Genomic DNA, 14,036 nt, shown 5'->3' on the forward strand with positions numbered 1-14,036 from the left:
GCACAATACAGTCATACCTCTACACTGTTTTATCACTTGCTTTTCTTTCTTCTCTTAATTTATCTTAAGAATTATTCAAGTGCTCAAATATTCTTATAGGGTATGATTGTTACAGCCTTTCATTAATAGACAGGTCATAATCTATTTCCAATATTCAGCTACTATAAATAAGCCTGTGGTCAACCAGGAAAGATGACATGTTATAAACAGGTGATTTCAACTGAGAAAGAAACTGCTTGATCGGTGCTCAAAGAGTGACACAGCACAACGGAGAAAGAATGGCGAAGAGAAAAGCTGGGGTCTCATCAAGCTGCTTAGTTCCAAGCAATTAAGTAACTTTCCACAGACTCCCCACAGCAAAGGGCAGGGTGGGGAATAAAGAAAAAACGCCAACAGATATGAAACCAAAACACACGCTAAAATGCCTCTTAGCCAACAATTCACAACCAGGTGCAGGCACTGAGTTTAAGAAATCTGTTAGCATCTCCACTCAATACCCGAGTCTCAAAATACTGCATTTTCAAAGGGAAGGATACTGTCATGGGTCTGGGACAATAAGGGAAGGTACTGTTGGGCAAAGAACAAATCAAATAGCTTCCCACAGACCACCAAACCTCCAGCATTCCATCACGCCATTCTGATTCATCTAATCAAACAGAATTAATATAACTGGACAGTGTACAGGCCTGTTACTGGGTTCTTCCCCCTAAGCCTTAAAGATGACTTTCCCCCTCAAAAAGAAAACCCACAATATTCCCAGGATGGGGCGACGAGAGGGATCCTGTGTTCTCCCTGCACTATTTTCTTCAGCCAAGCAGTGGATTTGGCAGAACATCTCTAAAGATAGCACCCCATACAGTCAGTATCTGAATGAGAGTCAAAACCTGAATGAGAGTCATAATTTTTCTTCCTGAGGCAAATCCATGAACTACTTTGTGACTTACTTGAAAGATTCAGAGCTTAATCTAGCTGGGTCCTGTCTGCCTTTCTTGGGCTGCTATAAAGCATCAGGGGCCTCTGAATCAAACCATTCACCTCTGGCCAGCAGCTGGGCAGGGGCCACTGTGAGACTTTCCTCTCCAGGGCGGCCCCAAGGAACAGGGATGGGCAGAATGCCAGTGGGACCAAGAAGAAGACTGAGAAGGCTGTGCTTCCTTCACATTTTCCTTTCCCCTTATTCCCCCTGTCTACCATTTGGGGTTTTATTAATATTTCAGGAAGGACAACCATGGCTCTCTTATCATTTTGTAAAGGACTGAGAGAAGAAGTGAGTCTCTGAAGCACTAGACACAGGCTCTCTGAGATCAGTTATGCGGCCTCCCCAAACTGAATGCTAACCTCCCTACCCAGCCCTCCTCCCCCAGACATGGGTGTCCCGACCACCGCCCTGCTGCTGAGCCCACTGAAACGTTCAAGAAAGTGCTACCAATTATGCATAGTCTGTGATGACCACTCTGGAAAAAATTCTGAAGTATGTGTTGGGATAGCAAAATTCAAGAGTGACATTTATTTTTATCTTTTGTTGATGTTATTGGGTTGTTTTGACAGTAGAAAATTATTTTAAGAATAAATTATTACCAACATTCCATTTATATATTTTGCTGAGATTGGAACCTCTCAAAGCCTGAGTTCATTTCTGACCTAAGTCTGTGTCCTCCCTCTGGATTCATATATTATAGAGAAACAGGAGAAAGACAAACAAACAAACAAAACCAAAGATGACAAGCAATTTCTTTTTTCACTGGATTTCCCCAAGAGAGCAATCTTTACGAAAATTGGGTCATAAAGCTCTACAAGGTTCTATGCGTATGGCTTGACTCCACCCCTTCCCTCCCCCCACCCCCAAAAAAGAGACGAAAGAGTCAAATGCAGAAACACAGAACAGCTGTCTGCTGGCAAAGACGGCTTCCCACTGTACACAGCCACACCCTGACACAGACACGCACCAGCCCCCAGTTATCCCTGCACTCCAGCTGGTTTGATGGCTGCAGATTTCCCCAGGGGCCCACTGAGCTCACCCTCTGATGCAACAGCGGACGGGAGCCCACGGGCTGGGGTGGCTTAAAATATGCAGGCAATGCCAACACCCACACTGATGCCTCTTTGTTGACTTCCCATGCGGGGACGGGACAGAAGGGAAGGTTACCTTGCAGACGGCCGCCTGGAGCACTGCGTCAAAGCCACCCTCCGGTGCATCGCGGTTCCGGGACACCCTCTGCTTCCGAACTTCCTCATTGAAGCTGTCCACTCTGTCCGTGAGAGGCAGCAAGTGGCGGAACCCAAAGGAGGGGACACAGTTTGGGAACAGCTTGTAACTAGAGAGAAAGAGGACAAGAGTCATGTTTCCTTCATTATCTTAAAATCTTAAACAACAACATACTCTGTGCCTTTACTGAGTGCCCTGAGTGGCACCAACGAATACTCAGCCGCCTACCAAGTGTCCCTGGGACAGATACGCGGGGGACAACAGAGCAGTAACAGCTCCTACCTCCCAAACACAAGTCCTAATCAGCAGGAAAGACAGCATGCATTAGGCTGTAAATGCATGAAATGGACAAACAGGTCAAAAGAAGCGGAGGTAACGATGGGCTTCTGCAGTCTGAGGAAGATGCCACAGAGGAGCCCTGACATGCGCCTTGAAGAGGCAAGGGCCTGGAGCACGGGCATCATAGCCTCAGCAGTGCCTAAGGAAGGGGGTGGGGGCGTTTTGGGGCTGGCGAAGGCGGGCAGTGTCAAGGGATGGCAGAGTGACTTTACAAAACCAGCTTCTCACATCCACTTTGCTGCTGTCACATGATAAAAGATCACATAACCTCTCCTGTCAACCCACTCAGAGACAACCAGGACACGCTGGCACATGAGCAAACACTAAATGCAACAGGAATGAAAATGCCCTTCCTGCCTCCTCATTCATTTATAAATATTGGAATGATAAACTGTCAGCTCTCCCAGATGCATGCAAAGAGAAATCATTTAGAAGCAAATCATCTTGAAATGGAATATTCTATCTGGAAATTTGGAAAGAGGGAAGTATCACATCTCAATAGAAGGCTAATGCCATATCTCTCTCCTGAATATTCATTGGAAGGACCGATGCTGAGGCTCCAATACTTTGGCCACTTGATGGGAAGAGCCCTCTTGTGGGAAAGGACCCTGATGCTGGGAAAGATAGAGAGCAGAAGGAGAAAGGGGCAACAGAGGATGCATCCAGAGATGTCTGGATGGCATCACTGACTCAATGGACATGAAAGTGAAAGTGAAGTCGCTCAGTCGTGTCCAACTCTTTGCAACCCCATGGACTGTAGCCTACCAGGCTCCTCCGTCCATGGGATTTTCCAGGCAACAGTCCTGGAGTGGGCTGCCATTTCCTTCTCCAGGGGATCTTCCCAACCCAGGGATCGAACCCGGGTCTCCTGCATTGTACACAGACACTTTACCGTCTGAGCCACCAGGGAGTTTGAGCCAATTCCAGGAGATGGTGAAGGACAGGGAAGCCTGGCGTGCTGCAGTCCACAGGATTGCAAAGAGTCAGACACAACTTAGTGACTGAACAATAACGAAAAACAACTCTCCGGAGTGTTGGGTGTTCTCATCTTCAGTCCACAGTAGAGATCCCAAGTGGCCCCATTCCTGGAGGAAGTTAGATCCCAACCATAGCTGCAGGAGTGTCAGTTGGGCATACAGCCAACAGAATAGGGTGAGAGGCTTGACACCGCTTCCAGGAAGGTCCACTAGATACAGGGGGAGAGGGAAGAGTAAATACAAGGCCCTGCGGCAGAGGTGAGCCCAAGGGCGGAGGGCGGCCAGCGAGACCGTAGGGCTGGGAGTAAGAGCAAAGATGGGCAGTGAGGCAGCTGGGCGGCCAGCTGGACAGATTGTGCAGGTCTGTGGCCATGCTAAGGAAGCTTCTCTTTCAGAATAAAGATGAAAACCAAACTTAACAGACAGGCACAAGGGGATGGCTTCATAACCCAATCCAAGCCATGTGCATGGGAAGGGAAGCCGGCTCAGGACCTAGCAGCTCCTGCCTAATTGCACCTTGAAGGGCAGCCAGGGCAGGTCTGAGAGGCTCCCCTCCTCCACAAGAGGCAACCCTGGGCTTTCTAAGAGGCTGCCCCATTCCTCTCAGGTCCTTCAGTACCTGCTCCATCAGTCACCAGCTGCAAGCCAGCTGTGGATGGTCAACCCCACTGCTGTAATGGCTGTGGTGCCTCCCGGATGAGAACCATCAGAGGCTGTCCCTGTTTGCCTTTCCTTTGTTTTACTCCCTCTTCCTTCCACCTAAATCTTTCCCCACCCCTTGTGTTTGCACAGATCAAGCTTGTCTATAACCCATGACTCCAGGCCATCCAAACTTTATATTCCCATTCTCAGCTGGCCATAAAGAGAAAGGTCACGGAAATTGCATTCCCAGCTGGAAATAGGAAGTGAGCTGAGAAATAGGAAGTGAGTCCCACTGTGGTGATCTGGCAAATAGAGGGACCCAGGAGAGAAAAAATGTACACAGACTCTTCCTCGCCCTTGAAGCAACTTCACCCTGTGCTGTGCTGGCCCATGGTTGTGGACTACGGGTATTTACTGCTATGGCTGATGGGGTTGGTTGAGGAAGGGAGGAGAACAGAACAGCAACTGCTGTTCAATGAGAAAACCAGAAAAGCTCAGCTAAATCAGCATTTTTCACCTTTCCCTTCCCTTCCTGCAAAGGACAGTTAAATAGATACATTTTTACTGCAGAGAATTACTATTAATAATCAGGAACTAGAGAATGCATTTACCAGAGAGAAGTCTTCACCGCAGAGAACTTTATTACAACCAAATCAGAGGCACCTCTTAGAGAGGAAAACAGCGTTGTCACACAGGCTCTGTTGAACGTCTCTGCAGTCACTGGAAAATAATGTCACCTGTGACTAGTTATTTTCCCCCTGGGAGAGCTGACTGAGGAACCTGAAGATCTGGGTGTTCGATGATCTTGTGTCAGGAAGCCCACCCACCCCCCAAACCTGTGTCTCTGCTGTAGGACCCCAGATTTAGGGCCTACTAAATTGTTACTAAATTAAGGATGATGAACCAGGAAGATGAATAAAATATATATGCTTAAAGAGCTTGGGGGCGCATGTGTGTATAAAAAGTGAATCCCATTTGAAGACATTAAATCTAGACAAATCCAGAAAACAGTCTAATGCTTCAGAACAATAATACTGTGGACCCTGGAGCTGACAGAGAAAGACCTCCCCTCTTCTTCTAAACAAAGAGAACTGCTGTGTAAAAATCTAATCTTGAAAAATGTTAATATGTAGCCAAGACTGGAAGCTTCGCAGGGAAATCCCAGGTGCCAGGAACGGAGAAGAAAGCACTGCACAAATGAATAGACTTAAGAGTAGGTGGGAAGTAGTGAGCAGGAAAAGCAGTGAGCAGGGATCTCGTGGCAAAGGGGCCCTCTGCCGCCCCACCATGGCATGTTGTCAGACAGGCTGGGACCTGGGCCCCTTTGCTGTAGTGCTGCAATGCTTGCACCTGGACACATCTCTCCTCAAGCAACAAAATACAAAGAAACTGTGCAAGACGGAGCGCATGTGCAGCTGGGGCAGACTGGACAAAAGATACAAGAGTCCAAAAAATCCATCTGCCACTTTTGAAGAACCTGGAGTAAAAAAGCAGAGGGTCAGGAGCAAAAGCAGGGTACTGCACATGCCCCCTTGCACGCAATAGCACTGAAGGGATGGGCAGACCACCTAAGCCCCCTCCAGCCCAACCCCTGGATGCTCCCCTACCCTCAGCCCATATAAGGAACAAGCTCACCACCACTCCCGGCTCCAACGGGGCGGGGGGTGGTGTGGGGGGACGGGAAGCAAGCAAGCAAGAGAACCTGTTGATCGTTCTTACTTGCCCCTGCTGCAGCAGAGACCTCAATAAAGCCTTGCCTGAATTTCTCGTCTGGCCTCTGATTAATTTCTATTGCTTAAGGAGGCCAAGAACCCTAGTTGGTTACACTGGGTTGCTTTTTTATAATATTTTTTTCATAACCTTCTGATTGTTTTTTCTCCCTAATAATATCCCATTCTAGTCTTTGGTATTTCTTCCTTCTTCTCCTCAATGTTTTCAATGAGAATCTGGGGCTTGGGGCCAGGTTCTATCAGGGATGATGGACTTCAGCCACGCAGGGTCAAGCATCAGAACAGGGTTCTCTGCATAAAGCTGTGGGCCACGAAGAGTTGCCCTGTCACTAAAATTAAAACCAGAAAAATTCCAGCCCCTGGCTTGGGAAAGAAGCAAGGAAGATGCACTCCAGGGCCAGGGTGGGATGAATCACCCACAAAGATTGTAACCCCAGGCCTGAACAAGTCAGAATTCATTACTTGTACAAGGAAGGAACCCCCCTGCTGAGAAACAAAACAGGAGAACTAGTCCCACAGTGAGACTTGGAGGATCCTGGAAGCAGGGAACAAAAAACCACCCTGCAGGGAAGCCAGCATACCTGGGACATAGGATCCCCTGATGGAAAACAACCTCTTCTAAAGAGGAGCTAAGGAAAATGTTACAGACCCTATGAGAAATGAACCACCATGAAGGAATGTAGCAAATGCAACCAACTGAAGGATCTTCAAGAAACAGATAGCACAATGATCTAAAGCACTTTAAAACAAACATATTTAAAACACTGAGGAGAAGAAGGAATAAATACCAAAGACTAGAATGGGATAGTATTAGGGAGAAAAAATAATCAGAAGGTTATGAAAAAATATTATAAAAAAGCAAAAGTCTGAAAAAAAGAAAAAATATTGTCACTCAAATTCAAAAATGAAACTTCGGTGCATGGATTTAAAAACTAAAGAACAAGGCACTGGCACAGAAACAGAAATATACATCAATGGAACAGCATAAAAAGTGCAGAAATAAGCCCATGCACCTATGGTCAATTAATCTACAACATAAGAGGCAAGACTATACAACGAAGAAAAGACACTCTCTTCCATAAACGGTGCTGGGAAATCCGGACAGTAACATGTAAAAAAATGAAATTAGAACATTCTTTAACTCCACACACAAAAATAAACTCAAAATGGATTAAAGTCCTAAATATAAGACCAGACACCATAAAATTCTTACAGGAAAACATAGGCAGAACACTCTTTGACATAAAACTGCAGCAATATCTTTTTTGAGCTGTCTCCCAGATTAATGGAAATAAAAACAAAAATAAACAAATGGGACCTAATTAAACTCAAAAGCTTTTTTTGCACAGCAAAGGAAACCATAAATAAAATGAAAAGTCAGCCCATGGATTGGGAGAAAATATTTGCAAATGATGTGACCAACAAGGGATTAGTCTCAAAATTTACAAACAGCTCATGTGGCTCAATATAAGACCACAAACAGTTCAATCAAAAAATGAGAAGACTTTGGGGCTTCCCTGGTGGCTTGGTGGTAAAGAATCTGCCTGCCAATGCAGAAGACTCGAGTTCGATCCCTGGTCTGGGAAGACCCTACATGCCTCGGAAAAACTAAGCCTCTATGCCACAACTACTGAGCCCATGCTTTAGAGCCTGGGAACCAAAACTACCAAGCCCAAGTGCCACTACTGCTGAAGCCGCATTCCACGGCAAAAGAAGCCTGGACACCGCAACTAGAGAGTAGTCCCTGCTCACCACAACTAGAGAAAAGCCGAAGTAGCAACGAAGACCCAGCATAGCCAATAAATTTAAAAGAGAGAGAGAAGACCTAAACAGACATATCTCCAAAGAAGACATACAGATGGCCAAGAGATAGCATATGAAAAGATGCTCAACATCACTAATTATTAGAGAAATGCAAATCAAAACTACAATGAGATATCACCTCACATAAGTCAGAATGGCCATCATCAAAAAATCTACAAACAATAAATGCTGGAGAGGATGTGGAGAAAAGGGAACCCCCCTACGCTACTGATGGGAATACAAACTGGTACAGCCACTATGGAGAATGGTATAGAGGTTCCCTAAGAAACTAAAAATAGAAACACTATGTGCTGTGCTGTGCTTAGTCACTCAGTCGTATCCCGCTCTTTTCGACCCCATGCACTGTAGCCCACCAGGATCCTCTGTCTATGGGGATTCTCCAGGCAAGAATACTGAGAGGGTTGCCATGCCCTATGACCCAGGATTCCCACTCCTATGCATAATCCAGAGAAAAACATGGTTTGAAAGGATGAAGGCACCCCAATGTGCACTGCAGCGCTGTTTGCAATAGACAAGACATGGAAGCAACCCACACGTCCATCAAGAGATGTGTGGTGCATATATATATAATGGAATATTACTCAGCCATTAAAAAGATGGAATAATGCCATTTGCAGCCATATGGATGGACCTGGAGATTATCACACAAAGTGAAGTGAGACAGAGAAAGACAAATTGCATATGCAGCAGCAGCATGGCACATATGTGGAATCTAAAAAAAAAAACATATGAATGAACTTACTTACAAAACAGAAACAGACTCACACAGACTTAAGAGTAGGAGCTTATGGTTCCAGGGAAGGGGGGAGGGGGGGAAAAGGTAGATTGGGAGTTTGGGACTGACATGTACACACCGCTATATTTAAAATAGATAACCAACAAGGACCTACTGTATAGCACAGGGAATGCTGCTCAATATTCTGTAATAACCTAAATGGGAAAGAATTTGAAAAAGAAGAGATGCATGTATAGATATAACTGAAGCACTGTTCTGTACACCTGAAACTAACACAGCACTGGTACTCAACTATCCTCCAATATAAAATAAAGATTTTTTTAAAAATCGAAGAACAAAATGGTAAACTGGAAGACATTTTCTATTATGCAGCTAAAGGAAACAAAGAGAGAGAAATTATGGAAGAAAACTTAAGAAACATGATGTTTAGAATGAGTGGCTCCAACACACATCTAGCAGTGTCAGAAAGAAAACGAAGAGCATCAGAGGAGGCAATCAGATGTCCGAAAACCTTCAAGAACAGAGCTGTACTCTCGAATTAAACAAGCAGAGCAAGCTCTATACAACGCAAATAAAAGTACTTGAATCCAACCTAGTCACACTGGAGTGCCTATTTGTATAGGACATGAAAAAACAGGGAAATATTAAAAGTTACCAGAGAGAAGGAAAACCATTAGATGGATAGCAGACTTCTCACCAGCTACAGAACATTCCAGAAGATGATAAAATAATGCCTTCGAGGTGGTAAAGGAGTACCATGACCTCTTGGAAGAAATACAAAGGGTTAAGGAAAAAAATATAAACGATAAAAGACAAAACGTCTTATCTCATTTGCAAAGATTTTTAGATATGTACTTCCCCTGTTTGTGCGTGGGCGTGAGAACATTTAACAACTCTTTCACAACTTTCAAGTATACAATTATACATTTCAAATACAGTATTGTTGACTACCGCCACCACACTGTGTATTAAAGTTCCAGAATGTATTCACCTTATAACTGGAAGTCTGCACCCTTTGACCAACTTCTCCCCCTTTCCCCCACCCCCAAATCCCCATCCTCTGGCAACCGCCACTCTATAGTCTGTTTCTATGAGCTGCTTCTATACCTCTAACAAAAGAAAAAGGTTCAGAACCAGAAATACCAGGCTGGATTAATCCGTCAAATCCTGTATCAGTGAATATGATGTGACTCTTCCCAAGGACACTATTCCTATTACCCAGAATAGTATAGGAACACAGTATTGCTAATACCCAGAGCTGCTGATTAAATTCAGAAACTCTGATTAAAGAATTAAACAGTTCTTTAATCTGATGATTAAACTATTTTTTGTTTTTTCTTCTTATGGCAGCCCTAGTACTACTGACTTCAGTTCTGGCATTTCTGGTTCATTCTAAGACGGGAGAAGATAAGTCTAGGATTTTCATCCTTTGGCAGAAACATCTGGAGCAGGTGGAGGGACACACCTTAGGAAAGCCCCATGAGAAACTGGTTCTCTTCTGAGATGTCCTGCACAGGTGGTCAGATCGTTCCTCCTGACCCCCATCTCCCTAGAACTTCCCAGGGGCTACTACTGCTGCTTCCAGCATCATAGGGAGAAAAACCTACAGAACGTACCACTGGGGGAGAACACTGTGATCTTCTTTCCACGTGAGTGGAAGGAAAAGAATAGACAAAGATCCAAGACAGCATCTACAGAGCCAAGCACAGAACTCAAGATGAGACAGGGAGACAAGAGTACAGCCATTCTGGAACAGAACTGAGCAAAAGGCCTTGAGCAAGTGGGCTTCACAGGCCAGAAGAACAGCGCCTAAAAGCTTGGGCTTCTGAGACAACAACTAAAGACCCACAGGCATAAAAGACGACCTCCATCTCTGTACATGAGATTGTCTGTACATGGCTTCCAAAAGACAAAAGTGGAACCATAAAACCACCACCTAGCAGAATTGCCAAACTCCCAGTTCCCCAAAAGATATAGATAAAACCTTGACACACATTCCTAAGTTGTTTTTGCAGGAAGCAGGCCCGCCCCGCCCCCTCCACAAGCCGAAAACTGCTGACTGCAGGCACACAGAGGGTGATGATGCTCAAAACTTCACCCTGATGCCAACCAATCTAAGAACTGAGCACAAGCTCATCAGGCAAACCACAGCCCCTCTTCCCTCACACTGCCTTTAAAACCCCTTATCAGACAGTCTTTGGGGAACTGACATTCTTTTCCACCTTCTTTCTTATGCATAAGCTATCCTTTCAATAAAAAGCTCTGCTTGTCTAAGAGTCTTATGGGAGCAACATTTGTTTCTATGGCATTGCTATCCAAGAATCTAGAGAGAGCCCAGTAACAGAACCAGTGAATGAGACCAGCTGGGAGACAAGAGGGAGAGGTAGGGACTGTGGCAGCCAATAACATGTGAAACCAGCCTGCTTTACCAGACCTCCTAGTTTTTGGAGAAAACCTAGAAATCCTGGCCATTCTTTGTTAAATCTTTTATCTTAACTGTTGGTAACTAATTCACAGTGCCATTGACACTTAGGAAAGCAAACAAAGCCCATGTACAGGCTGGATCAAGGGCAGAAACAGCTGCCTACATCCTCTCGCTCTGTTCTCTCCGAGAGGTGGCGGGAGATCTCCGAGGACACCCAGGCGACAGCAGAGTCCACTGCCTGGATGCAGGACATCTATCTCAGCCTGCTCACTGATTCAGGGAGCAACTCCCTCAAGTGCTGCCCAGCTTAGGCAGGAGGGATCTGCATAGCTCAGATCTGATGTTTCCTTTCAAACCCCCATTCTTTCACCGGATTTCCTGTCTCCCAAGCAGCCTGTCAGTGTGCCTTGTACTCACTGTCAAAACTTCTACTGTCTGCAGTTGGTTCTGCCTTCTAGGGCTTGGAGAAGCAGCTCTGAATGAGAGTGTAATAACCTTGAATACTCAATGCTGAGGGCCCCGAGCCAGCCCTTCATCCTCTGCCAGCTTCCAATCTAGCATCTGACAGTTCGCCGATGGTCCCCAGAAGAATCGAAGTACAGACACACCCTGCCTGTCCAGAGACAGGGCCCAGCCAGAGGGCAGAGAGGAAAAGCAACAGAAAGAATCACCATTCCGGATGAACTGAAAAAACTTTTGATTAAGATGCTGTTGCTCCTGGCAAGTAACAGAACTCCAACAAAAAGATGTGGCGCAGGGGACTCGGGGAGAGGACCAAAGTAACAATAACACCACAGCCAGCAGTGGCCAGGAGGAAGCCAAACCCCGCAAATGAGGACACCTAGTACCTCTTCATGGTTAAGGCGCTCAGAATTTCATCTGTATCTAAAATTTGTTTTTGTTTTCTCCACCACTGTGTTATTGCAATCCCCGGAGAAGATCTAAGAAGATCTGGAAGCTAACTTCCAGAAGAATGTACAGAGGGATGAAGGTTTCAGAACACACAATACCAGCATAACTATCACCTCGGCCCTTCCCCCACCCAGCCCAAACCAGACCTGAAAACTGTTGAGGCTGCCGAATGGGAGCCAAGAGGACAGACAGGCTCAGGGGCTTAAGAACAGCCCCTTCCCTTCAGGGAAAGTCAAGGAAACAAAGAATCAAAAGACATCACAAGATGCCTGAATCCCTGAGTCACCCCTTGAAGAAGAGCTGCAACAGAAAGCAGCTCTTCCGAGATTCTGTACAAGCAAGAAATAAACTTTCATTGTGTTGAGCCACTGAGATCTGGGGATTGATTGCTTATTACTGCAGCATAGATAACATGACCCTTATGCAAGTGCCCTGAAGGCTGGGTGGTTTGGGAATGGGTATTGGACTTCCCTGGTGGCTCAGACGGTTAAGCGTCTGTCTACAATGTGGGAGACCCAGGTTCGATCCCTGGGTTGGGAAGTTCCCTGGAGAAGGAAATGGCAATCCACTCCAGTACTATTGCCTGGAAAATCCCATGGACAGAGGAGCCTGGTAGACAGTCCATGGGGTCGCAAAGAGTCAGACATTACTGAGCGATCTTCACTGTATTATTACTGAAACTCAAATAAAGCAACTGTGCAGTGGTGTGATTTGGACGGGGTAAAAATAAGCATTAATGGAAACAGACTCTGGAAGTAGTTCATCTTGATTCATATTCCAAGTGTGGATAGATAGTGCTAGTCCCTCAGTCATGTCCGACTCTGTGCAACCCCATGGACTGTAGCCTACCAGGCTCCTCTGTCCATGGGATTCTCCAGCAAGAATACTGGAGTGGGTTGCCATTCGCTTCTCCAGGGGATCTTCCTGACCTAGGGATTGAACCCAGGTCTCCCACACTGCAGGAAGATTCTTTACTGGTTGAGCCACCAGGGAAGCCCCTTACTATTTGTATAATCTTGGGTAAGTTATTTATTCTTTTTAAGCCTCACTTTCCTTATCTTAAAACTACAGCTCATTTCTACTTTAGAAACCTCAAAAGATTGCTAGGAAATTTAAATGAGACAATCCATATAAGGTATGAAGTACAGTGGGTGCCTGACACTTAGTAAGAACTTAAGTCTTACCTATTCCTTATCTAGTAACTGTTTTGGGGCCTCAGATGCCAAAGCCTAACCAAAGCTGAATATGGAGAAGAGATAAGAAAAAGTTGAAGGTTATCACTCATTGTTGTCACACCACATAGTCTTGCCATCTGAACAAACCCACCTCACAGAGGTTGTGTTTGGAAGAGATCCTCCACCTCCAATACACAAATGTACCAGGGCAGAAACCTATTCATCAACTCATTTATCTCCTCTACTGTGCACAGCTAACCTAGCTCCCAGCCTCCCTGTAGAACCCAGTACTACAGAAACGAATGTAGGAGCAGAGGCCACTCTCTTCTGGTCCAGAGTATCCTCCTAGGAGCAATCCTCGAGGCACGATGACCTTATAAGCCACACATGAACCAATGGAGCCTGGGTCCCAAGTCACTGCTTAGAGGACAGGTACCCACTGATCAGGAGACCCATTTGCCCTTAGATGAGTTCAAAAAATAAACTTCCATCAAGCTTGAGTCACTACATAATTTTTTAGATTTGTTCATTGCCGTAGTTAGAAACTGCTGTTCTCTAATAATGTGTCAAATCTTTTCTAATTCAAGTACTTATGTTAGAAAAAAAAAAAATCACACTTATAAAGGGCAGGGTTTTCATTTTGTTTTGTCAAGGTAATTATAGTTATTTATATAAACAATAGGAACAGACTGAATTCACTCATTCCAAACACCTGAGTTACTCTAAACAAGGGGAAAGTTTAAATTATTCTGCCTGCTCCGGATTATCGGTGTCCATCACTTCCTGAGAACACTCTCTAAAATCTACTAATGTAGAAAACACTGCTGTGTCAGGCAGGCAGGAAAACAAATGAGCTATCATCACTGTAGTGTTACACAACCTTGTAACAACTTCTTTCTTCTCAAGCAGAGGGAGAACAGAGCCAGAACATCCTTCAGCAAATTTGACACCTAAGCCAGGTTCCCTCCCCCACCCAGATATGACCTCCCTAGGCCTTTCTTTAGGGTCAGTCTTCCTGCTGAACCATTTCTCCATCCTTAAATACCCAACTGAAGGGTGGTTGTCACTCA

At 45.2% G+C, this 14,036-nt stretch overlaps 1 protein-coding gene across 2 annotated transcripts in view; it reads right to left on the reverse strand.

Annotated features, from left to right (window-relative positions):
- ITGB5 (integrin subunit beta 5) overlaps window positions 1–14,036 on the reverse strand; it is a 115,600-nt gene that overhangs the window by 72,461 nt on the left and 29,103 nt on the right. For both annotated transcript variants that reach the window (NM_174679.2, XM_024993427.2), the window contains 1 exon segment: window positions 2,147–2,315. In NM_174679.2, coding sequence (NP_777104.1) covers window positions 2,147–2,315 — 169 coding nt within the window.

This window comes from Bos taurus, chromosome 1 (assembly GCF_002263795.3).
Source record: "Bos taurus isolate L1 Dominette 01449 registration number 42190680 breed Hereford chromosome 1, ARS-UCD2.0, whole genome shotgun sequence".
Classification (NCBI taxonomy): domain Eukaryota; kingdom Metazoa; phylum Chordata; class Mammalia; order Artiodactyla; family Bovidae; genus Bos; species Bos taurus.